The sequence below is a fragment of the Triturus cristatus genome, chromosome 1_1 (genome assembly GCF_964204655.1).
Source record: "Triturus cristatus chromosome 1_1, aTriCri1.1, whole genome shotgun sequence".
Lineage (NCBI taxonomy): Eukaryota > Metazoa > Chordata > Amphibia > Caudata > Salamandridae > Triturus > Triturus cristatus.
Window position 1 is genome coordinate 341,012,642 of NC_140579.1, and position 26,826 is coordinate 341,039,467.

General features: G+C 47.9%; 2 protein-coding genes across 2 annotated transcripts in view; one reads left to right on the top strand and one right to left on the bottom strand.

Moving 5' to 3' along the window:
• CTTNBP2NL (CTTNBP2 N-terminal like) overlaps positions 1 to 26,826 on the bottom strand; it is a 359,907-nt gene that overhangs the window by 42,016 nt on the left and 291,065 nt on the right.
• Positions 11,491 to 12,692, top strand: LOC146870193 (uncharacterized). Its single transcript, XM_085599691.1, has 2 exons — positions 11,491 to 11,631; positions 12,051 to 12,692. Exons 1-2 carry the CDS (start codon positions 11,491 to 11,493, stop codon positions 12,690 to 12,692), a joined length of 783 nt encoding a protein of 260 aa, XP_085455817.1.

Consider the following 26,826-nt stretch of genomic DNA (forward strand, 5'->3'; position numbering starts at 1 on the left):
GTGGCATAGAGTGTCAGTGTGGCATGGAGATGCGTAGAGTGAAGTAGATTAGAGTAGTGTGTCATAAATTAGAGTGGATACAAGTGGCGTGGAGTGGCATCGAGGGAGTTGCTTAGAGCATCATAGAGTGGAGTTGTGTCGTAGAGTGACAGAATAGAGTGTTGTAGAGTGGAGTCAAGTGGCCTAGAGTGAAGTGGCATAAAGGACAGTGGTGCAGAGTAGATTGGCATAGAGAGCGGTCTCATGGAATGCATTTGTTCAGAGGAAAGTGGTGTAGTGAGCTTTGGAATAGAGTGCATTGGTGCAGAGTGGCACAGTGTGCAGTGGTGTGGAGTCCAGTGGTGCTGAGTAGATTAGAGTGGCGTGGAGTGATGCAGAGTGAAGTGGAGTACAGTGTAGTGGCATAGAGTTGAATGGTACAGTGTTATAGAGTGCAGTGGTGCAGAGTAGCATAGAGTTCGCGTATAGTGCAGTCTTGCAGAGTGGAGTGTCGGAGTGACGTGCCCTAGAGTACAGTGGCGTAGAGAAGGGTGTTGCAGAGTACAGTGCTGTAGAGAGCAGTGGCGTACAATACAGTGGTGCAAAGTAGAAGTGAATGGTGTAGATTGCTGTGACAGAGCACAATGATGTTGAATGGTGTAGTGACAGAGTACAGTGTTGCAGGGTAGAGTATAGTGGCATAGAGTGCTGAGTAGAATAGAGTGGTGTACAGTGGATGGCATAGAGTGCACTGGCATAGATAAAGTGGTGCGGTGTAGAGTGGCACAGCATAGAGTATTGTTTCAGAGCAGAGTGAATTGGTGCATAGGGGAGTGGTTCAGAGTGGAGTGGTGTAGAGTGCATTGGTGCATAGTAGAGTGCATTGGCATAAAGTAGAGTGGTGCAGAGTAGAGAGGTGTAAAGTGAAATGGTGTAGAGTGCAGTGGTGCACAGTAGACTAGAATGGTGTATAGTGCAGTGGCATAGAGTGCAGTGAGTGTTGAACTGGCATAGAGTGCAGTAGCACAGAGTAGCTTAGAGAGCAGTGGCACAGGGTAGAGTGGCACAGAGTGGCACACAATTCAGTGACATTCAGTGAAGTGGCATGGAGAATAGTGGCATACAGTGCAATGGCGTAGAGTACTGGTTTTTAGTAAAGTGGCATAGAGTGCATTGGCGTAGAATGAAGCGGCATATTTTGCAGTAGTGCAGAGTGGAACAGGGTGGCACACAGTGCAATGCATAGAGTAGATTGTTTCTGAATAGAGTGTATTGGCATACAGTGCATTGGCAAAGAGTGCAATAGAGTGGAATAGAGTATAGTGGCATAGAGCGCAATACTGCAGAGTAGAGTGGCACAAAATTCAGTGGTGGTGAGTGTAGTGTTGTGGTGTGGCATAGAGTGGAGAGGTGCAGGCTAGAATGAAGTGGTGTAGAGTGGAGTGATGCAGAATAGAGTGGCATAGAGGGTAGTAGCATAGAGTGGCTTGGCATGGATTGGAGTAGAGAGGTGCAAAGTAGAGTGCAGTGGTGTGGATGCTGTGACTCAGAGTTGAGTTGTGGAGGGTTCAGTGGCAGAGTGTGCAGTGTTGTAAAATAGACTGTCGTAGAGTGCAGTGGTGCACTGTAGAGTGGCGTAGAGTGCACTGGTGAAGAGTACAGTGGTGCAGAGTAGTGTGGCTTAGAGTGCAGTGACTTAGCGTACAATGGACTAGATTGCAGTGGCGTAGAGAATGGTGGTGCAGAGTGCAGTGGTGCAGAGTAAATTGGCGTGGAGTGCACTGAGGTAGAATGCATTCGTTTTGTGTAAGGTGGTGCAAAGTAGAGTGGTACAGAGTAGAGTATAGTGGTGCAGAGTGGTATGGAGTGGAGTTAACTGGTGCGGTGTAGCGTGGAGAGGTGCAGATGGTGCAGAGTAGATTGTTTCAAAGTAGAGTGAAGTGGCATAGAGTGGTGCAGTATAGAGTAAAGAAGTGCCGATGGTGCAGAGTAGATTGTTTCAGAGTAGAGTGAAGTGGCATAGAGTGGAATACTGCACGGTAGAGCTGAGTGGTGCAGGGTAGAGTGCAGTGGCATAGAGGGCACTGATGTAAAGTGGAGTGGTACAGAGTAGAGTGCATTGGCATAGAATGGAGTGGCGTAGAGCGAAGTGACACAGAGCAGGAAGGCATAGAGCAGAGTGTCACAGAGTGAAGTGGCATACGTTATGTTATGTTATAGTATTTTTGTATAGCGCCTATCACCACCGGTCTCTAAGCGCTCACACAGAAAAGGGAACATAACCTGCTGTCTCCTAAATCACTCCGCCGTCCATCCTAATTAGGGTGAGAATGTTGTCTTTTTAAACAGATAAGTCTTCAAGTTCTTCCTGAAAGACAGTAGCTGCGAGTCTGCCTTCAAGCTGGCCGGTAGCTCATTCCACAGTTGCGGGAGAAGTACAGATAGGGCCCTGACCCCTTTGGATTTTAACTTAAATCGCGATTGGGACAGGTTAGAGGCCTTGCCCGAGCGCAAGGTTCTGCCTGGAATGTACGACACTTAAACTGCACTCTAAACCGGACAGGCAGCCAATGTAGCTTCCGGAGAAGCGGGGTTGCGTGCGAGTTCTTAGGTAGGGAATAGATCAGCCTGGCTGCATCGTTCTGCACTACCTGCAGTTTCTTCAGCAACTTCTGCGGCAGGCCAAGATATAAGGCATTGCCATAGTCCAGCCTCGAGATGACTGTGGCGGACACAATGGACTGCAGAGTGGGGGCTGATAGTATAGGTGCTAACTTTCGCAGTTGCCTCAGCACCCCCGTGCACGACCCCACCACCGCCGAGACTTGAGGGACCATGGAAAGATCTACATCAATCTTGAGCCCCAGGCTTTTGACCACCCTACCGGGAATAGGTGTTGTACCTAGTTCTGGAGGCCAGAACAGGTCGCACCAAGGGTTGACTCGATTTGTGATGACCAACACCTCTGTTTTTTCTGCGTTCACTTTCAACAGGTTGTTGGTCATCCAATTTACAATGAATCGGAGCAGATTCCTTACCGATTCCTGTGCTTCCCTTATGTCTTCCAGCTGGACCAAAAGCTGAGTGTCGTCAGCATAGTTGAAAGTTTGGCAATTCCTGTGCATTAGCTCCTCCACCAAGGGTTGTTGATAAATATTAAAAAGCAGGGGGGACAGAGCGGACCCCTGGGGCACACTCCAGGTCATATCACTAGCCTCAGATAGCTGATCTCTCAGCTGCACCCTCTGTGTGCGACTCGTCAAAAACGATTCAACCCACTTGAGCGCTTGTCCTGTTATTCCCAGCTTTGCGATACGAGCCAGCAGAATGGAATGGCTGACCGTATCGAATGCCGCTGATAGGTCTAACAGAATCAGGGCACAAGGCTGTTTATTATCTGCCCTGATTCTCAGCTCATCGGTACCAGTGGCTGTAGGAAGGTGGATATCTGACTATGGTTACCCCCAACTTTTTGCCTAGTGTCTAGCTGGTTTTTCGACTTAGTTGGCCTGAGATCCTGCCATCCAGGGTCTCAGGCTGTCTGCTCTCTCTTTAAAATGGACTCCATGTACCCTAGGTACATTCCCAATTGGTAAGGATCACCTTATTGGACCCTGTACAGTGTACCCTAGGTACCCAGGGCATAGGTGTACCCTAGGCCTCCCAGGGGCTGCAGCATGTATTATGCCACCCCTGGTTTGGCCTTCCAATCAGACACAACTGGCTGATCACTCAGCTGGGGCAAGGTCGTGTAATCACCCCTTGCTTAGATATAGTATACATATATCTACCCTTAAAATAGACACATGTGTACCTATCATCCACTCCTATGGCAGGCCTTAACAATCCTGGAGGCAGAGTGCTTGGTAACATGTGAGATGGTGCTCTAGCATGAGCTGAGCCTGGCTGCAGCTTTCGGAACCATGTCCTTATAGCTGTTCTATGATATAGCCTACCATATACTCTTAAAGTGCCTTATACTTTGGAATAATACCCCCATACCATTTCTGGTGATGAGGATATTATTCCTCCCTTCTAGAGGGAGAGACATGTTAAAATCCTACTTTGCTGTTTAACTCTAACCAAAGCCTCAGCATCACAAAATGGATGCTGCTGCCACAGACACGAGTCTGACCTCCTGCTGCTGGGAGTGATCCCGGCAAGGGAGGCTTGGACAATAGGTTTACTGCTTGGGGAGGTGCTAGCACCTCCCCAGACAGACTTTAGTATATTGGGGCAGGGAGGGCTGAAAGGAATGAGACATGCCTGGGGCACACAAGGTGTCCCATGCATAGTCCCGTTCAAACCGGTGCTGGGGCACACCAGCCCCAGTCCTGGCGCGAAACTGGACAAAGGGAAGGGGGTGTAACCACCCCTCTCCCAGGTCCAACCCATAAGGCGTGACCTAGCAGGCAACCCAGCCCCCCAGATTAGTATAAGAGTGGTAGCTGGGTCCCAGGAGATTAGATTATCCTGAACCTGCAACTTGAACAGAAACTCTGGACATTCGACGAAAGAAGAAGACTGAAGAATCTCCCTTGTGGCCAAGGAGTGGCTACCCTGTGCAAACAGGCACCATCAAGAGACTACCCTTTGCTTTGCTGAAGTTCTACGAGGGACCGACTGCAGAGCCCGACCAGAGCCTTGACTTCCAGACTTCTCCGACCCAGATCCACATCCACAGCCGAGCTGAGATCTGTGGAGGCGACGAGAGACGTGGGACCGGCTACCTGGGAAAAGTGGCTAGTATCTTCCAGCGCAGCTTCTGAGGCACCCTCGAAGTTGTGCACCGGGGATTGAGAAGTCCCAACCCCAAGCACCATCTGCACCGAAGATCAGCCCCCCACACTCCACGAGTCCTGCGTGGGGCCCTTCTGCATTTTCCTGCTTGCCGCGTCTGTCCGGTTGCTTGCCCGTTGGCTAGTGGCCTCTGTGACGACACATCCTGAAATCTTCACTGCTGGTTTGGCTCCTCCAGACTGGCTCCCGCTTCCTTGCAAAAGAGAAGAGCCCCAGACCTTCCTGGTCTGCACCAAAAGCAAGTCCTCCGTTCTTCGTGGGGTCTGCTTGCCAAGGCTTGGTGAGTCCTAGTTCAACTTCGACACCGCCGACAGCAAGAGCCTTCGTGGGACAGCTCGCCTCCTGGTCCTGATCGTCCTCGACGTTTCCTGGTCCCCGTGGCTGCAGCGACAAGCTTCACCTTCACCTGCAATCTTCACAACATCGCCTGGTTCCTTCCTGGTTCCATGTGGTCACTGGCTAGTGACCTTGACTCTGTCCCTTCTGCTTGCAGGTCTCCTCTCTTCTTGATCCCAGCCTTGGGATCCACCGGACACTCTTCACTGACTGCCTGTCAGCAACTTTCCTTCAGGCATCCATAGAAGTCCACGACGAAACCCGACGTCAGTTCACACCTATGCACCCGCAGCCCGTGGGCTAGGTAACTTGGGTACTTCGGTGCTCACAAGGGTAGTGACTATCCTAGGGTCTAGTTTCCGAGTCTCGACTCTCTAGCTGCTTCAGAAGTGTCCTTAAACTGTTAATTTCTAACTGCTAGTAATTCTATCGACTTTTACGCATTACGCGTGAGTGATTCCACTCTGCACCTGAATCCCGTGGGCCTCCCACTTCTACCTGTTGCTAGTGTAGTGTAGCCCCAGCGATTCCCTAGGCCTAGGCCTATCCTATTTCCGTGACAGTGGTCCTTATACCACTTCTTTAGTATATGGTTTGCGTGGCCCCTAGGGCCTAACTGTATTACTTACCCGTGTGACTTAATGTATGCTTAAATAAGACTGTGTTGTACTTACCTCTAATCTCATAAAGAGTGCTGAGGGTTTGACTAGAATAAATGCAATTTATTTTATATATATATATCTGTTGTGGTGTCCTTTCATTTGGTATTCAAGGGATTATATATGGTATCACAGCTGGCTTCACATGCCATTCAGAGTTTAGCCTAAGACTACTCTTGTCCATGCTACCACTAGGATAGCTGGTCTATAAGGTTGACTTTACAACCAATCACCATAAGGGTTGTTTGGACTGATATAAGGTGTACACTAGAACTAGTGACATCATACATCAGGCAAACTTCTCACAGTGGCCATTACTAGTTCTGTGCTATGTTGGGGCCTAAAGCCCGCCTGCCTGGCATGGAGTAAACCATGTTCCTCCAGGTGGGCAGCCAATGTGTTCAGAACATGTTTTTCCAGGATTTTACCCAGAAATGGCAGCTGCGAGATAGGTCTGTAGTTCTTCAAGGCCTTGGTGTCTGCTCCTACTTTCTTCAGGAGTGGAGAGACCCTGGCTTCCTTCAGCTGGACTGGGAGATGGCCCGTCTCTAAAGACTCATTCAGAAGGCTCAACAGCTGAGTTTGAATACCAGATAGGGCCATTTGAAAGATTCTCGGTGGGCATGGATCTGTACTGGAGCCTGACTTGACTTGGCCGACAAGCTCAGCCAAGCTCTCCTCGTTAATACATGGGAAGCTATTCAGTGTCCCTGTCATCTCTTGAGTAGCAGGGCAGGATGACACCAGAGGTTCAACTGGGATCTCCGTGATATCCCTAAAAATGTTCTGTACTTTCTGAAGAAAGAACCTCTGGAAGGTGTCGCAGTCGGGTTGGTCACTGGCAGGAATCATCCCGTTCAGCTGCGTTAATTCCCTTAGGATTGCAAAGGTCTCCCTTTGTTTGTTCGTGGCCCCTCTAATCCTATTCTCATAGAATGCTGACTTCCTAGCCAGGATATCGGCTTTGTATTGTGAAAGAAGCATTTTATAAGTTTCTAATTCCACAGGGCTATAGGTAAGTCTCCACCTTCTTTCCGCCTTACGAAGAGCTTGTTTTTTCTCTATAAGTGAGGCATCAAACCATAGTGCTCCCTTTCCTTTTGCTCTAGTCTTCTCCAGCCGCTCAGGAGCCAATTTGTCCAGGGCGGCACGGATCCAGGCCATAAAGGCTGTGGTGTCGGAGTCTAGATTCGACTCCCTCATCTTAGAAGGTGATGCGGAAAGCAGCGTGGAGAATAAAGAATCTGCCTCGATCTTCTTCCAGGACCTGACCTTTCTCCACAAATGACTAGACACTGTAGGTGAAGAGTCTCCTGGAACCCAGCATTTAATCAGGAAATGGTCTGTCCAAATACAGGGGCTGACCTCAGTTATTACTGTCTGGGATATGGAGGACCAAATTAAATCTAGTTTATGGCCCTTCTCGTGTGTTGGTCCCACTACTAGTTGCTGTAGGTTAAGCGAGGAGAGATTATTTTCAAATTCTGCCTCTGTGGGGTCTCTCGGTACCTTATCCCAATGGTAGTTGAAGTCTCCAACCACCATAAGGGATTTATATCTGGAAGACAGATCCACCAAGAGCTCCAGGAAGGCATCATTAAAGTCTGGCGAGGTCTGTGGTGGGCGGTACACAACCAGCAACATGATACAGGAAGATTTAAGCGAAATTTTGATCCCCAGAAGCTCCGCACAGTCACAGTTTTCAGCTACAACTTGTGTCACCGTAAAGCTTTTATTATAAATAAAAAGGCAACTCCCCCCCCCCCCTACAGTCATTATGGCGATTATACCATAGAGCGTCGAAATCCGGAGGCAGAGCCGCCAGTATGTCCGGCGTAGAGGAGGTACCCAACCATGTCTCTGTAAGGGCAAGAATGTCAATCTCACCAGCATCAAGGAGTGAGAAGATCTCCACATAGTGCTTTTGCAAAGAGCGCGTGTTCAGCGTCGCAACTTTTAGCCCTCGGGACCTAGAGGGGTGTGGCAGACACCCGGATCGTTTAGGATCACCTACTCCCTGTAACAAAGCTTCGTGCCGTAACTTAGCTAGTGTTAAGGTGTCTAGCCCCGGATTACCTATGCGTAGAGCCCGGAGGGTGTCCAGGGAGTATATATGTGGTGGACGAGGGGTTCTGGCCCCTGGGCCCGTACTGGCGCGGACGGGCGCAGACGGGCTTTCCTCTGGCGCTCCTCCGGCGCTTCGCTGCGCGCGTGTGCTGCGCCCTTGCATTCTAGTTCCTTAAGTAATATTTGGCAAAGGGTGCTCGAAAAAGACTAGAGCGCTACCCCCAGAGGCGTCTTGGGATCGTCTCTGAGCCCACACCCAAGATGGCGGTCGGGAGAGAGGCGGCGCGAGTGTCACCCAAATGGTGAGTAGTGTAAATTCGATTTAATGTGCAAGCAATGCGAGCAAGGGGGGATTGAGGAGGATTAAAAATTGAGGATAAGGTTGTCACCATAATCTGGTTTGTGGAAATAGCAAAATTAGCAGCACGGCATAACACAATTTAAAAGGAGCAAAGTGCTCCGAGAATGTTTGAAAATGTTTAGAAATGCAGCAAGAGTTCTAAAGCAGCAGCGGCAGCGTGACAAGCCGATTCTTTGTCCAGCGCGCAGCCAAATAATCTCTTAAGTAGTATTTACCAAAGGGTGCTCGAAAAAGACTAGAGCGCTACCCCCAGAGGCGTCTTGGGATCGTCTCTGAGCCCACACCCAAGATGGCGGTCGGGAGTGAGGCGGCGCGAGTGTCACCCAAATGGTGAGTAGTGTAAATTCGATTTAATGTGCAAGCAATGCGAGCAAGGGGGGATTGAGGAGGATTAAAATTGAGGATAAGGTTGTCACCATAATCTGGTTTGTGGAAATAGCAAAATTAGCAGCACAGCATAACACAATTTAAAAGGAGCAAAGTGCTCCGACAATGTTTAAAAATGTTTAGAAATGCAGCAAGAGTTCTAAAGCAGCAGCGGCAGCGTGACAAGCCGATTCTTTGTCAGTTCATACAGTGGAGGAGAGAAGAGTGGAGAGGCGAAGAGTGGAGAGGCGTACAGTGGAGTGGCGGAGAGTGGAGTGCAATGGTGCATAGTAGAGAAGAGTAGAGTGCATTGGCATATAGTAGAGTGATGCAGAGCATAGTAGAGAGGTTTAGAGTGAAGTGGTGCAGAGTGCAGTCACGCAGTGTGGAGTGGCGCAGAGTAGAGTGCAGTGGAGTGGTGCAGAGTAGGGTGGAATAGGGTAAAGTGGAGTATGCGTAGTATGGTAGTGTACGGTTGAAATGACCGTTATATTTGCAAAGAAATACAGTTTTACTGATAAACATATACTGTGCAGAAAAGATAATGCGTGGAGATGCCATCACTTATTGCATTTATTTGTTTTGACCGTATTAAATATGCGTTTCCACCACACTTCAGAATTACCAGAATTTCCCACAGTAGCCAGCATGACTGTCACAGAAATCCCCTCACTTTGACAAACCCGACATTTGACCTTTGTCTTTGAATGCACAGCAAATAATGACAAGATAAGAACAAGGTTTAAAGGCCTTTTTACAAAAAGGGAGCACTTGAATGGATACTTTAAGGTTTGGGCAACGGTAGGGACAAACTGAAGCTGGACAGTCTAAATTAAATAAAGCCAGCAAATAGAAGGCAAGAAAATGTGAGTTACAAACCACATAGCCAATAGTAAGCAACGGGTAGAATGCATTTCCAGGGAAGCTTTTTGAATGTCCCCAAATAGTGTGCTAGTACAGGTCCTTTAAAAATCTGGCAAACACAAATAAACAACTCACATGGCAAATTTGCTTTTGGCTTTTCCAGCCCGGTAAATATGAAGCAGACTTTATGTAAGCCTGAGGTGATATTTTTGCAATTTGATTGAGAATATATGTCCTTAAGATAACTTGCAGTAAATTATATTATGCTTTTCTCGGCAGGATTTATCTTATCGGTAGTGAACTGACTACTGCTCACTTAACTAATGGGATATGGGCATGTTAGTAGAGAAGCACAAAGGTTCTTCTGCTACAACAGCCTGCCTTTAAACTTTGTAGCCTATAACTGATTACGGATAGTGCAAATATTTATAGAATGGAAAATGACTACTCTAAATCAGTGGCGTAGCTAGCCCTATGGGCGCCCGTGGTGGTATCTGTGCTTGCCACCCGTGGCGGCCGCAGTGAAGGGAGGGGTGCTGGCGAGAATTTTGTGCATTTGCCGCACCCTCGCAGCAAACGCATTGAGTAGCGGGGGTGCTGTTTCCGCCCCGAGATGGCAGGTGATAGCGGGGGAAGCCGCCGCCCCCATAACTCGTGCCGCCAGGGGCAGACCCCATGCTACGCCACAGCTCTAAATGTTGCTACAATTGTCATCAATCTTAATAACGGCAAGGCGCAGCCAATCTAGAGATATACAGATCTATTAATTGACCTTTATTGTATTGTTTGATAAATAGCTTATTAAAGACCGAAATTTCTAATTAAAAAAAAACTGTGGCAGGGAAAAGGAAATCAGTATACAAACATTTAAAATAACACCAATATTAATCGATGTTTTCTTTCATCTGCAAAACATTCTGCCCACACAATTTGCTGTAAACATATCATCCACATTATTTAGCGTCTTCTTACAGGATACTCTAAGCAAGTAGTGTGCACAAATCCTATGTGGTAATACAGGTGAGTAGTAGGTAGGGATACCAAACATCACCATGCAAAATCCTGGCCTTAAATTTGACAGGTCTGGCCGCAAACTTCTGGCCTTAAATTTGACAAGTCTAGTCTTAAATTTGACAAGTCTGGCAGGAAACTCCTGGCATTAAATTTGACAGGGCTGGCCGCAAACTTCTGGCCTTAAATTTGACAGGTCTAGTCTTAAATTTGACAAGTCTGGCAGGAAACTCCTGGCATTTAATTTGACAGGGCTGGTCGCAAACTGCTGGCCTTAAATTTGACAGGTCTAGTCTCAAATTTGACAAGTCTGGCAGGAAACTCCTGGCATTAAATTTGACAGGGCTGGTCGCAAACTTCTGGCATTAAATTTGACAGGTCTAGTCTTAAATTTGACAAGTCTGGCAGGAAACTCCTGGCCTTAAATTTGACAGGTCTAGTCTTAAATTTGACAGGCCTAGTCTTAAACTTCTGGCCTTAAATTTGACAGGCCTGCCTGCAAAAATGGACATGGCTGGGGATTTGCAGACAGCTGCAGGGGAAACAGCTGCAGGGGCAGTCCTGAGGCCACGTGACCGTGTTGTGTTGTAGAGGTGTACGCCTCTTTTAGGGGTTGTGGCTTCTTAGAATACATATAAGCATGTGGAAAGAGCCATGTACAGCAAGCAGACGTATGAATACGAAAAGGGACCCACAGCCAAAATGAAGAGATGCAACCCGTTCGTGAAAAGCACCGGGGTGGATGGCTCCCAGACCCTTATCAATAGATATTACCGCAGCTTAACACCTCTGGTAATGGACGAGAATGCTCAACAAGAAACACCTCGGGATATGGGCTGCGACGTTACTGGTTTTGGCACCGGCCTGTGTAGGCCTATGGAAGAACTTAGGCTCAAGGATTACGGATGCCGGATGGTCCCGGTTAAGTGCGACAGCAGCAAAAGTGAGGGCTCGGGTAGTGACAGTGTGCTTGCCGGCCTCAGTTCAGTGGACATGGAGGAAGATGAAGAAGTTGTAGCACCTCCTAACACACCCGTCTATGAAGACATGGACGTTCAGGAGAATACGGCTGCAGAGAAGGAAGGTCTGCAACAGCCTGGGACAAGCATCGAAGATGTTGGGGCCTGGCAGGACGTTAAGGACTCGCAAGATTTCAGAGCCGCCGCAGAGTGCTGTGATAATGCAGAGGTTAGTAGGAAAATGTTATGAACAGGTAGTTACAAAAATTATGTATTTTATTTCTTCAACTAACGTATTGTCATTCTGTCTTCTTTTGACCCCTAGAGAGCAGCACCCGCTGGATGCACCTACTTCATAATGGACTATGGTAAAGAGGCTGTAACACCTCCTAACACGCCCGTCTATGAAGACATGGACGTTCAGGAGAATACGGCTGCAGAGAAGGAAGGTCTGCAACAGCCTGGGACAAGCGTCGAAGATGATGGGGCATCGCAGGACATTAGCGACTCGCAAGATTTCAGAGCCGCCGCAGAGGGCTGTGAAAATGCAGAGGTTAGTATGAAAATGTTATGAGCAGATAGTTACAAAAATGATGTATTTTATTTCTTCAACTAACGTATTGTCATTCTCTCGTATTTTGAACCTAGAGAGAAACCCCAAAAAGGCCGGCTACAGAGTGGAGGCATGTGTCAGGGTGGAGACCTGCAAAAGCGAACATTGTAATTTTCAATTGTCTGTGGTGTTCAAAACAAGCTGAAAGTTCCACATGTCTAAACCGTGAGGGCTGCGATAAGTGTGTATGCGGCTCCGACGCGTGTGAAAAGGAAGAGCCAGGATTGCCCGACGACGTCCGACAGGCAGTTAAGGCTTTCGCCGCGTCTGTGGTACTAAATTGTGTCAAACGGGACTATTACAGCCTTTGTCAAGGTCATCAAATCAAAGATCCTCAGCAGGCGGCGCACGAATGCTTGTGTGAATCATACAGATCAAGAACAATACGATATATTTGTACTTTGCTAGACCCTTACAAGGTATATAAACTGCTAAGGGTTGTGTATGGTTTGTACAATGAAAAGAAAGATGTTCACCCTGATATGTTGATGATCTTGATGGGGGCAGTCAATGAGATCAGATACGCCTTAGACCCTAGCTCAAAACTAACCGCTATGCAGGGAATGGACACTGCTTTCAATAGAAGGATGATAGAAAGACTCATAGCAAGGCTTATGTGTAATGTGTATAAAAAAAATAGACAAGTATGGTCTTTGGCCCCCCGAAGACTGTTTTAAGCAGGTTCTTATGTAACGTTACATGATAGCGTGTATTTAGAACATACTAGTAGAATGTTAAATCCAAAAGGGTGACGCTGTGTTAAGTCGTACTATACAGAATGTGAAAATATATGAAACCCATGTCTATGATTTTGCTACTATTCTTTATTTTTTTAATAAAATGTTCTTACACAAAACAAGCGTCATTCATTGCATTTTGTAACGGCTGATAACATGCAGGGGGTCGTGTTAAGAAAACTTTATTACGATACTAGGGGAGTAGGCAGCTTGGGGAGAGCCGAAGCTCTATATAGAAGGGCTGTGGATGAAAAGGAGTCGGTGAGCAGAGAAGCTGTGAAGACTTGGTTATCAGGCGAGGAGGCGTATTCACTCCATAAACCGGCCAGAAGACATTTTAAGAGACGCCCAACAATCGTTAATGCGCAAATAGATTATCAATGGCAAGCGGACATAATAAGTCTTCAAGATATAGCAAAACATAACAGCGGATCTTGTTATATATTAACCGTCATAGATGTGTTGTCCAAGTACGCCTACGCAGAGGCGCTGTGTGATAAAAGTGGGGCTAGCGTCACAGCCGCTTTTAAAACCATCTTCGATAAGGGGCGTATTCCTCAAAAACTACAGACGCCGGAAAAGAATTCTTAAATAAGGCATTTCAGAAATTATTAAAGCAACACAATGTTCAACATTTTGTAACACACACGGAGGTAAAAGCAGCTGTTGTAGAACGGTTTAACAGAACCTTAAAGTCTAAGATGTGGAGGTATTTTACGGCCCACAACACCTACAGATTCGTGGATGTTCAACAGGCTTTCTTAGCTGTATATAATGCCAGTTATCACAGGACCATCAAAAGGGCCCCCGAAGATGTGACACCTAGTAATTCGTTAACTGTTTGGTGAAATGTGTATGGTCGTAATTTCGATACAAAGGTGAAGAAGCCTGTTTTTAAAAAAGGTGATCACGTAAGGATTTCAAAATTGAAAGGAGTCTTCACGAAGGGTTACCAGCAGACTTTTAGCGATGAAATATTTATGGTGGAAAGTGTGGAGCTTAAGGAAGGGCTGTATATTTACAGGTTAAAGGACTACGATGGGGAAACGGTGTCTGGGGTTTTTTACAAGGAAGAGTTACAAAAAGTGCCAGATGATCCGAACAGGGTGTACAGGGTTGAAAAGGTTCTGAAAAGGAAAGGTGGCGGGGCTAAGAGCCAGGCATATGTCAAATGGCGGGGGTGGCCTGAGAAATTTAACAGTTGGGTGTTGGCCAGTTCCCTGAAGGGTGTGTGAGCTCAAAACAGCTGATACGATGGAGACAAAACCCTTTTATATAACCTTACCATCCAACGCCTCTAAGGGCATGTTCCCCAACAATCAGATTTCTAATTACACCGTCAAATTGGCTAAGCCTGTGGACCTGAAAGGGGACTGGGAGGTTGCCCTAACAGAAATCCAGTACCCTAGAACATGGAATACTTTTACAGCAGCCGAAACCAAGTTCCAATTCAAGCGTGAACAGGACCCCAAGGTCCTAAACGTATCCTTCCCTCACGGCTACTACCCAAGCGTTTCAAGCGTTGTCGAAGCCATCAACAAATCCATAGCTGCCATAGAACCGCTGCCGAATATTCATCTGGTGCTAGATAACGTTAGAAGGAAGGTGTTTCTCAAATCCATAAACCGCAATACTCTGTTTAACTGCTCCGGTAAATTAAAAAGGGTTTTAGGGACAGTACAACATGTGAAAAGTCCGGTGGAACAAGATCACACGTGCCCCGATATTAACGGGGGGTTCTACACGCTCTATGTGTATGGTGATATTGTAGAGGCTCAGAGGATCGGGGATAGTTACTCGCCGCTGTTAAGATGTGTTCATGTACAGGGTGATAATAATACCATGGTCAATATCTAATTTAACAAACCTGACTACGTCGCAGTTTCTAAAAACCATTTTGACACTATTTCAATTATGATCTACGATGATCAGTCTGAGCCGGTGGCCTTTAAATACGGGAAAGTTATTGTCAAACTTCATTTAAGGCCTAGACACGACAGGGGATATTAAGCAGCAGGAATGGTGGTTATGAAAACCTACGGAGATCCGTCTATGTACAGAGACTATTACAGAAGTCAAGCCGGTTATGGAGGACCGCCATACTTTCAAGGGTCACCTGTTATGTACGGGGCTGGATTAGGAGGATTCTTTAGAAGTCTGTTTAGAAGAGCTATGCCTTTCCTGAGAAGAGGCTATGAAATTGCAAATCCACATGTTAAGGCGGCTGCCACGAACATTGCCCAGGAGGTGGTGGGGTCTGTTACATCGGCAGTTGCAGAGCGCATGAACAAGCAACCTCAAGAAGGAGCGGGTTTGATGTATAAACCACGCGCGAGTGTCAAAAGGAAACGCGGGGTTTCCAGACGCAGGGGCCCTCCGGCCCCCTATAAAAAAAGGAGGAGCTCTTCAAAACGCACTCAGAAAAGAAGAGCCCCAAGAAGGAAGAGAGCTGCCAAGAAGCGAAACGGCTCTAAAGTAAATATTTTTTAAAGCCTCGTAAACACAGCCATGGCCTTCGTACATTGTGGATCTGGAGAGTGCGCCAAATCAGAGTTAGACTTGTTTAGTCTAAAACCCACGCAGACAAGCATCGAAAACAGCTTCTTCATGGAGGTATCACCTTTAGCGGCATTGACGCCGCTGGCCCCCATAGAGTTTTTTGTGTCAGGGTCCACGGATATGTATTTGAATCTCAACAACACGTTGCTACATCTTATGTGTAAAATCGTCAAAGCCGATGGGACCGACATTGAAGATGACGCTAAAGTGGCAACGATCGCTTACCCGCTAGCTACCCTGTTTAACCAAGTGGACATCACCTTAGGTGATCGACTCATCACCCAGAACGATAACATGTACGCCTACAGAGCCTACATCGAGAGCATTCTAAATTACAGTAGCGATGCCCTTGACACACAACTTTCAGCGGGCCTGTTTCACCGGGATACATACGGACAGTTTGAAATCACAACTCTGGATGGAGCCAATAAGGGTTTTATAAAAAGAGCGAGGCAGGCGGCAAGTAGTCGTACCTTTGACCTCCTAGGTCGCATACATTCAGACCTCTTCTTCCAAGATAAACTGCTCATCAACAGAATTGATCTTAAGCTCAAGCTCACTCGCAACAAGGACTCATTCTGCCTCATCAGCGGGGATGCGGAACACTACAAGCTGAGCATCCTGGCCGCGAGCCTGTTTGTAAAGAGAGTGAAAGTGTCACCGAGCGTCAGGTTGGCGCACGCCGAAGCTTTACAAATATCCAACGCCAAGTACGCTGTGGAAAGAGTATCTCTGAAGGTATTCAGCATCCCTGCAGGAACCCGCTTAACACAGCAGCAGAATTTATTTCTGGGCCAGCTACCCAAACTCATCATCATAGGTTTTGTGGACAATACAGCTTTTAGTGGTACCTATGCCTCAAACCCCTTCAATTTTAAACACAACAAAATCAACTACGCAGCGCTGGTCCACGAGGGCACTGTGATTCCTGCAAAACCCTACACACCCAGTTTTGCAGCCGGTCATTACATCAGGGAATATCAGGGTCTGGTTTCGATAACAGGAAAGCATCAAAGGGACTGTGGTGTAGCCGTGTCAAGAGAAGGCTATGGGAGCGGATACACGCTGTTCGCATTCGACCTGACACCGGACATGGAAGATGGCGATCACTACAACCTGGTCAAAAATGGGAATCTAAAAGCTGAAATACGTTTCGCCGACCCGCTGGTGGCTAATGTGAACATGGTCGTATTCTCGGTATTCGACAGCATCATTCAGATCAACCACGCAAGACAGATTTTGTTTGACTATCTTTAAAAACATTTGCGAAATGGATACTGTACAGATACGTGACTTCTTAAACAGACATAAATACGCTAGGAAATACTTTTTGGGTGTTTTCCCTAGCGATGGGTTACCAAGCGAAATAGGGCCAGAAAGACCGTGCACCCTAGTCTTTAACACAGACCCGCATGACAAGAGTGGGGCACACTGGGCCGCCATGTTTATAGCGAGGGACAAGGTTACAGTGTTTGACAGTACAGCAGAGTTCCCTGAACACAGACTCTATACACGGCCCATATTCAAGTTTGTGAAAAAAGCTGTAGCGGTGGTGGAGTATAACAAGCTGAGGGTGCAGGATTCCATGGCCATCACATGCGGGGAACATTTAAAATTTCTTAAATCTATATTCGAGGGATCTTGTTAACAATGACAGTATAGTTGTGAAATATGTAAAAGAAAACACAAGGGCGTCGGTCAGACCTGTGAAAACAGAATATGCAGCTTGTCGAAACTGTAAGGGTTTATAACAGTCGTATGCTTAATGTTGAACATGTAAGATAAAGACAATATATTTTAAAAAAACATGTATTCAGACTCCGTATTTCAATATACATACACCTTAAATGTTTTAAAAGACGACTGAGACGGATTGAAAAGTTATAACATGTGTTTATTACAAAACAGGTTGGTAGTGGGGTCGTTAGTTTCACAAACTTTATTGAAGAAACAAATGAAGTAGAGAAAACCAGGAACGTTTATACATATAATACACACAATTATTCAAAAAGTCTGCAGAACCATCAAGGCGTAATCCACGGGAGGGGTTTGGGCATAGTCTTTTTTTTGCGCGGTGGTGCCTTAGGTGCAGGGGTCGACCATGTTGGGGTTAGCCTTTGCCCTTCAGAACTTATAGGCGATGGTAGTAGGGGGTCCTTCAAATTTTCCAACAGGCGACGGTGTTCATTATTCCCAACGAGCGTGGAGGGTATATTGAGTTCAGCAGCGGCTTGCAGAAACTGATCCCAACCCCGAGGCGCATTTTGAGGCGTTAGGATTTTGGGATGCGTGAGACCTTTGACTAGATCGTACATGTGCGACCCTGCAACCGGTTGTCCCCTGTAGAGAAATTCACCTCGCTCATTCCAAGAGGTTAGGTCTTTAGAAGCTGCGAGTTTACTCATTAACATCTGCGCAGCCCCTCTGTGTCTCTGGCTTATATTTTTTAAGAGATCGCCAACAAAGGTATCTGAGGATGTTGCAAGATCGGGAGGCGGCTGCAGGGGCTGCGGGGCGTTGGCTGGAGCTGTTGGTTGTTCAGAGTCTGGGGTATATAGAGTCAGCTTGTTTTTCTCGGTATTCCACTGGGTGTAGGAATTTAAGAATTTTTTGAGAGTGGCGGTGTAAAGGTTAGCCTTGTCGTAGGGATTTAGATCGGTCCTGCTCAAAATTTCTTGAATTTCAGTATCCAGGCGTAGAGTCTCATTTCTACGGATATCCCAGGCGTTGTCCGAGGAAGACCCCATATGCTCCATTTGTTGCCTAGGCACCAGATACATTTTTGTGGCGTGTTCCATCACCGGCCCGTGATGAGGCTTGTAATTATAGGTATAGCAATGCCCAACAAGTTACCTATAAAACCCCCAGACTGTCTCACCAGTTTCTTCTTTGTGATGAGCGATGCCCTTTTATTACTGAGCTTCCTGATAAGACCCCTCCTCTTCTTCAGCACCTGCAACTGACGCTTTGATATAGGAACGTTGCCTTTTAGGGTGTTTAGGGCTATTTCTGAAATGGCAGACACTAAATCGTCAGAAGCGGCGCCCAGGATGGCCTTTCTGTGTTGGGGGCTGGCTGTAGCAAGCATTTTCAGGAGAGCTAGATTGCGACGTAGGCGGGCAGACATGGTCAACACCGTGTGTTATAAGGGAGGGTCTGTAAATGGCTCTAAAAGGCATCAGCGCGGCTTTTTATAGGGTCGGGTCTTGGGCATTGGGGTGTAAACTACAGGGAGGTCGGGTGGAAAAATATCAGCCCTCAGTCTATAGTCTTCTAGAGTTTCATTTTTTAAGTCTACCAGCAGGTACCCGTGGTATTTTGATGTAGCGTCGTTAAAGGCCTCCATGAAGAAGTGTGTGTTGCCGGGGTACATCTGCTTAGCTATGACGGATATTTGTTGTTTGTCACGGGGGTTTTTAAATAAAACAAGGTATGAAGCGTTGAGAGCTATAGACCGACTGTTCTTTCCCTTGTAAAACAAGTTCTGCACAATGTAGCAGATGCTTAGATTGCGATGATGTGAATATTGAGTAAAAGCTCTCTCTAACTCCGGATGATCACCACCTTCACGCATAAGGTCATCGACAATTATCATATTTACAAGGGTAGGGGGCAGTAGCTCGTCATCGTTGAGGTTATCCGGTATGCCCTCTATAAATTTGATATGGGGGAACCTCCGAGCTAAGTCTGTATAAAGAGGCTGCCAGCATGAATAAAGCCACACAATGTTGTTAGGGGTTTGTGATAAAACAGAGCCTGCATTTTCTAGGAGCTTTTTTATAAAGTAGCTTTTACCGCAGTTTGAGGGTCCTGCTAGCACGCAGGAGAACGGGTGTTGCAGCCTGGTGTCCATGATCTGGAGGTTGGTTCTCTAATGGGCCTAATAACCATAAGGCAGGGTTTTATAGTCAGCAGTCAGGACCCTTTTATCAAAAACAACTCGCAATGTTTTATGTAGGGGCTGGGTTGTAATTTCCCACTTCTTTTTGGATCTGACTATGCAGGGCTGGTTCAAGACTATGGTTTTAGCATTGTCAGAATCGGCTGCAGTAGCGTATTCATGCACCAGATTCTTCAAACTATCAAAATTGATTTTTAGGGTGTTGCTGACATTTAATGTTATCCCTTTGACCTTCATACACACTTTGTTCTTGTTTGTGCGGTAACTGTATGTCTTAGGTCCCGAGGACGTATATTCTAATATATACTCATCCTTATCTAGCTCGCTGGTCAGATTACCCAGATAATCCCCTAGAGGTGGGTCTTCATCCCCCGGTTTGCTCACAAAAATCACAGAGTCTGTATCATGATACAAGCAGCGCTCCTGGAGCTTATCCATAACCCCGTAAAGCTCTAGACGCGCGTGGGCTGTCGTGAAGCAGGCTATGAAAATGTTTATGTTGTTACACGTTGTGGGGTACTCTTGGGTGTATTTCCAACACACAGCAGCGGTATCGTCATCGATAAACTCACAGCTGGACACTTCGTAGCATGGAGCAAACAGGTACTTGAACAGGTTTGTGCGCTGTGCAAATTTTCCCCACAAGGAGTTTAGACAGAGTTTGGCTAGCTGGCGACGTGCAGGGTTGACCTCTATCAGATGGGGTCGTAGACGGATACCCTCGTGAGCGTAGTAGTCAGCGATGTATTTCTGTTTTGCATCCTGACTAGTACACCATTATGGATACCCTGAGGCTTCCTGCTTGTCTCTGAGAAACAAATCAATGTAGGGTGCAAAGAGTTGTGTTGTAGTGTCCGTAAAATGCCACACTTCGTGTACTCTGCCGAGCCTGTACCCTTTCTCTAAGGCAGCCTGTACCTCGATGCTACACCAAGTGCCTGTGAGCATCCTTTGTTCTTCGGTGTGGCTGCAAACACCAACCTCTTTAAACATCGCACATGTTCGACAGAGGGGGAACAGCAGCTTACCATCGACTCGGCATGGTAACACAGGAAAGTAAAGCTGCTTAGGAGGATAGATTTCACATTTGACCAGCCCAAAGTATTCCGTTAGGGGCTTAAAATCTCTATAGATGATTGTGGGGTGACCCACGGGGTACAACTTTGTTTTGTTCACAAAAGGGTACAGACTGGTGAAATCATAGTAGTGTATTTTCTCACCCTCACCAGCGGCCTTGTACAGCTGTATGGCATTTGTACGACCCCCGAATAAGGCATCGCGGGGCTCCAGAGGTTTGGGTAAATCACGAGTGTTAAGAAAAGAGCAGAGGTCAGTGTCTGTTTTTAACATGTCTAACCACTCGTGCTCCCAAAGAACTCTCATAGCAAAACCCCGCTTTTCAACATACTGGGCCTTTGTGAGAGTACGTCTGTATAAGTGTTCAAATGTGGCACCCAGCATTTTGTTATACTCATGGGGTTTGTAACACTTGGGGCAGCCGTGGTAAAAACAGCCGTTGAATTCAAAGGCCGTCGGCACACCCTTAATTACAGAGTACCCGTCCAGGTGATAGGGGCCCAGGCGGTATTCACCACCCTGTAAGGCATGCTGAATTTGTATGTCTTCCTTCTCAGAGACGTGCATGAGCCATTGGATGGATGGGGTTGAATAACGTTTCTGTTTTCCGTTATAGAGGTCTGGCGGTTCTAGAGCGATAGTTTCGGGCATCAAAAACATGTGCTTGTAGATGAACATACACATGGAGGCCAGAGTGACGTTTTGAAACGGGTCTATGTATTCGGCCGCTTCTAGCCTTTTAGGGGTTTTGGATTTCACGGCCAGCCCCTTTTTAGTTAGAGTCTTGGATTTCAAGGCCTTGACTTTCTTAGTCGTTGTCTTGGATTTCAAGACCTTGCCTGTTTTAGTCATAGACACCACAGCATCTCTGAAGAGGTTACAAGCTTGCCGTAGGATCATTACATCAGCCTGACAATAAGCTTTCAACTCTGTTTGAAAATGAAACTCCTTTTCACGGTTTTCAGAGTACCATTGTAGAAAGCTCTCTTTCTCATCAGGCATCATGTATTCAACCCCGTAGCTGTCAGGAGGCGGCATGGGTCCCACATAATTCTGGTTAGCCCAGGTGTTAAAAAAGTGTGGAAAATAACCTTTACATCCTGGGAACCCAAAGGCCTTAGGCAGCTTGCTCAATTTCATGGGTAGGAAATTCAGGGTGTCTATGAACCGTATTTGTAAAGAGCATACCGTCATCAGCATCAGTTTAGAACCCTGGGTTATGAGTTCAACTTGGATCTTTTCACGAATCATGTTTTGCAGAATAAAGAAGGAGTCGTAGGCTTTCGAATTGTGGGCGAGCATGGTATACCCTTGGAATTTGGTTTGAATGAAAGTGCTGAGGAAATCACCAACGCACGTTCTGCCTTCAAACTCCCAGCTAGCGTCGGAAGTTAGGTGGTGGGCGTAAATATAGTTAGGCTGGTGTACCCCCGTCTCTTGGGTGCACTCTATATCAAACACTATATAGTTTTCGGTCTTGGTTTGGGGGAGCCCATTAACCATGTAACACTGATGGTTGGTGCCGACCGTGAAAGACACATGGCACCTGGGGCATATCATGCCTTTGCACTTGTGATCCGTTGCCACAAACCGACCACACTCGAGGCAATCCTTTTTAGGGATACAGTTAAAAGATTTCTTGTGTATGCTCAAGCAGTCTTGCGAGCGACAAAACATCCTACACGTGCCGCACCGCACCTTCAAGGTAGCGTCTTCTATACATCCGTCCCTCTGACACATCTTACAATGCATTTCACACTGGTGATATGTTCTATTGTTGTATATATGATCACAATGGGAGCACACATACTTAACCCCCAGAAAACCTTTAAGGTTCAAGATTCCGTAAAAATGATTTTCGTTATGAAGGACATATACGGTCTTGTTTCTCACACGTTCCCCCGTTGTAAAGTACTGCCAGGAGCCGTTGTGATAAAGAACTTTCACCGTCACTGCGAAATAGTCCTCAAAAAGACCTATGTCACCAAAGCCGACCAGGCGGTTAGGAGGTATTTCAAGAACCTCATGGGCTTCAGCCGCTCTAGACAGAATGACAGCGTCAGGGGTCTTGCGATCCATCAACAGCCCCACGATGCTGGCCGCCAGACAGGTATTGGAGGCTGTGTTGTTAAAGTTGAGCAGCCACCGGTGCTTCTTACCAATTAGCTGACTGTATAGTATGCTCTTTAAAGGTCTGGAAACACCCCCCTCACGCCCCCGTACAATGAGGGCTATGACTCTAAAAGTGCCATAGGCGACTAGCTCAGCCTTACTCTGTAATAGCCTGGAGAGGTTTTCTAAAAATTGCACAGCGTCAAACACATCTCGGGCCTTCCTCCTTGTGAACAAAGGCCGGTCAAAACCCTGCCCCTGGAAGCGGAGTTGGAAAAAGTCATTAGGACCCACAACTCGTAACAACCTTTCTATGAGCTCCTGCACGGCCTGATGTATAGCAAGAACCCCATGATCGGATGATGTTATATGGTATAGGTTAACAAATCTAAACTCCTCATAGTGTTCTACGGCGTTAAACCTCTCTACAGGACGCCTGTAACTTCTAACACTCTCTAAAAACAAGGGCTCTGAACCCTCAGCATTAGGAGTGTGACTTAAGCCGTTGTTCTCTGGTGTGTCATTTTGGGGGTTCAGGTCGTGCCCTGTCTCGGGGGTCCTTGTAAACCGTCGGGTAGCGCATATTCTAGCCTTCTTCAGCTTATGTATTAAAAGCCGTCGTTGCTTTGTACTATTAAGCCACTTGTGTTTTTTTTTACGGGCCCAGGCTTTTCTAGATACAAAACCCCCGCCTATCTGAACAGTCAGGGGGGTATCAGTGGACACCTTGTTCATGGAGGCAGCCGCTACAGTTCCACCCCTAGGTCCTTCTGAAGGCCGTGGTGTTTGGAGTTTTAAAGCCAGACCCCCTACCCCCTTCAAATGGCCGACCCTCGGTATGTTAGACCCTGATCCTATGTATTGTCGTTGGTGAAGTGTTGGGTTAAGTGTATCAGGCGTTGCTGTTGAAGCTGCGGTACCCTGTTTGAAGGGGTTTAGGGAAACAGCGGGGTCTTGTCTGAGGGGATGTGGGGAAACAGTTGGGTCTTGTTGGTGAAGTGTTGGGTTAAGTGTTTCAGGCGGTGCTGTTGAAGCTGCGGTAACCTATTTGAAGGGGTTTAGGGAAACAGCGGAGTCTTGTCTGTGGGGCTGGGGGGAAACAGTGGGGTCTTGTCTGAGGGGGTGTGGGGCAGCAGATGGACGCTGCTTGAGCAGTTTTAAGAAGCGTACAGACTTTGTCACTAGCCTCTGGACCTGACGGCTATATTTTAGAGACCGCTTATGAGCACCAGTCGCTGTGGGGGTCTTTAGGGGTTGGTCTTGTCTTAGTCACCATTGTATACCATGTATGTCGGCCACGGCTGTCTGACACATCTGTATGATCCCATTTTTACACAGCCCAGTTCTTGCAGCGATCAGATGTTGGGCCTCCCTCCTGTTACAGCTCTTGGTAAACCCCAGATCAATTCTCATGATTGCGCGGTTCCCCTGTCGCCTTAATTTTCGAACAGCCATCTGCATCTCTTTTACATGAGCCTTGAATACATCTTCCGCGTTTACAGACACATCTTGTCCCTGCTTAGGGGGGCACACCTTGCACGGTCTTATAAATGGCGGCAACTCCGTAGCACCAGCTATACTGCCACTAGCGGGCGCGGGGGTGGAAACAGGTCTGTACACAGGTATGGCAGAGGGGATGGACACCGGCCTGTACACGGGGCTGGCATCGGGGCTGGACACAGGACTGTACACGGGTATGGCCGCGGGGCTGGACACAGGTCTGTACACGGGGCTGGACACAGGACTGTACACGGGCATGGCCGCAGGTCTGGACACAGGTCTGTACACGGGGTTGGCAGTGGGGCTGGTAGGGTCGTATGCTCCCGGTGGGGTACCAGGGGACAAAGGGTATGAGGATTGTGAGGAGTTGTCGTCGTTGTCGTCGTAATCCTGGGGCCGCGCTGAAATGTCGGTGTTAGGGTGTTGTGCATGGATCCCAGGGTTCTGTAAACCCTCTGTGCTCAAAGACCCCTGGTACGCCTCTTCTGGGGTTCTACCTATGCTGTCTACCAACCCCGTCATCAGCGTGAGTGTAGGAGAGTAGGGTCTGCAATCCTATGATCACCCAGATTTTTTTGCTTTTGCTTCATTGGTTTACGACTTTCTCCGGCTGTGGGCCTGCCAATCAGACCCACAGCCTAGCTGTTCTCTCTCGAAATTAACACCCATGTACGTTAGGTGCATCCACTAATTGGAACTGGGCCACCTTGTCAGTCCCTGTCTCAGCATACCACAGGTATCCAGGGCATCGGTGTACCCAGGGCCTACCAGGGGCTGAAGCATGTATTATGCCACCCCTGGAATGGCCGCCCAAATCTGACACAACTGGCTGCACGACAGCTGGGGCCACGTGGTGTAATCACCCGTTGCTGTAGGTGTAGTATTCCTACACCTAACCCTAAAATGGACACATGGATTCCTATCAGTCACTCCTATAGCAGGCCTTATCAATCCTGAAGGCAGAGTGCAGGGAATCATGTGGGACGGTGCTCTGGCGCGAGCTGAGCCCGTCGACGGCTTGCGGAACCAAGCCCTAATAGCCGTTCCATGGTGACGCGGGCCAACTACTTTTAAGGCATTATAATCCTTGCGGTTATTTGCTAACTTTGGCATCGCATCACCTATACATGTCGAGTAAGGTGTCATACGAATGGGAATACGAACCCCTCGCCAGTCCTGGTGACGGGGTTAGCATTCCCCCCTTTTAGAGGGACACGACATGGAAGTAACCTTGAACCCCGGTTAAAGTTGACTCAAGCCTCAGCATCACAAAATGGATGCTGCCACCAGACACAAGTCTGACCTCCTGCTGCTGGGGGACCTTCCAGCAAGGGGAGCTTGGACAAAGGGTTTCCTGTCGAGGGCGGTGTTAGCACCGTCCCAGACAGGGTTTGTGTATCCCAGGTAGGCAGGGCTGAAAGGAAGGTGACTGCAAGTGGCACCCCGGTGCTCACTGTGCATAGCCCGGCTCAAACCAGTTTCGGGGGCACACCAGCCCCTGAGCTGGCGCGAAGCCGGACAAAGGATAGGGGTGTAACCACCCCCCTCCTGGCTCCACCCATAGGTAGAACCTAGTCACGGGCCAGCCCCTTTCTCTTAGAATAAAGGTAGGAGCGAGTCCCCTTCCCAAATTGGATAATCAGATAATCGGATAACTCCGAATCACGAACTACTTTCCACGAAAGGAACTCTTGACTATTTCTGAAGACTCTCCCTTGTGGCTAAGGAGTAGCCACCCTGCACCAGCAGGCACCATCTAAGCGCTTGCGGTTTGCTGTAAGTCTCTCCTACGGATCAAGACTGCCCAGCTCGACGAGACCCGAGTTCCCTGCCATCTCTGACCTTTTACCTCCCTCATCAGCTCAGCTGAGAGTCGTAGGTGTGACGAGACCTGCGGGACCGGCTATCTTCAGAACCTGCACGACGCTTATCTAGCACGCCCACCGAGGGACCCTCGAGTGAGTGCACCTAGGGTTTGAGAAGCCCTAACCCTGAGCAGCTCCAGCATCGAAGTCTGCCTCCCCAGCATCCCCGAGATCTGCGTGGGGGCCCTTCCGCTCCTTGTTGTTCACCGCGTTGTTCGACCACTTGCCGACCGGCTTGTGGCCCTCTTCACGACGCACCACGATTGTTTCATCATTAGTCTGGTTGCTCCAGACTGGCTCTTGCTCCCCTTCAACAGAGGAGTACCACGGACCCTCCTGGTCCACTCCCGACGCCATCTTGACTCCCCCGCCTGGGTGGCCACTGCCAAGATCCGCTGCCCCTTCCTGGGCCCAGCATCATCGACAGCAGACACCTTCGTGGGACAGCTCGCCCTCCATCCTGGTCGCCGCCGCGCCTCCTGGTCCGAGGAACAGCCGAGTCCGACGTCACCCACTCACCTGGTCGAGGTGACTTCAGCCGGTACCCTCCTGGTACCCACACGATCGCTGGCTAGCGGTTGAGAACTGAGTCCCCTCTGCTTTCAGGTTTTCCTTCACCACCGATCCAGGCTTGGATCGCTCTGAACATCGTCACTGGTCGCCTGCCAGCAACTTCTTCTTTCAGGCTCCTGAGACTACACGAGGACTCCCGACATCTTGACGAACTTCACGCCGCCGCAGCCTCCGGGCTAGGTAACTCGAGCATCTCGGTGCTCCATCGCAGGTTCGCTCTACAAGTGTCCAGTTCCTTTTTCGTTTAGTCCCACTGATCGGATCACTCCGGAATCAGTATCTCCAGACTCTAACCATTCGCATTTCACTGTTAGTGTAGATGGTTTCTCGTGCCCCTCGGGCATTTGTGTAAATTGTGCAACTGAAGTATTTTCCTAAGAGTTTTGTAGTGTGCTTAGCTCCCTGACTCATAAAGAGCCAGGGTAGTCTTGTCATAAATAAATATCCTTTTATTTTCATAACAACTTGTGTGGTGTCCTTTCACTTG

Excerpts from the sequence above, each read along its gene's own strand:
- LOC146870193 (XM_085599691.1), top strand. The coding sequence starts at position 11,491 with ATGGACGTTCAGGAGAATACGGCTGCAGAGAAGGAAGGTCTGCAACAG. Across the intron at positions 11,632-12,050 it reads AGTGCTGTGATAATGCAGAG|AGAGAAACCCCAAAAAGGCC; the intron begins GTTAGTAGGAAA and ends TTTTGAACCTAG.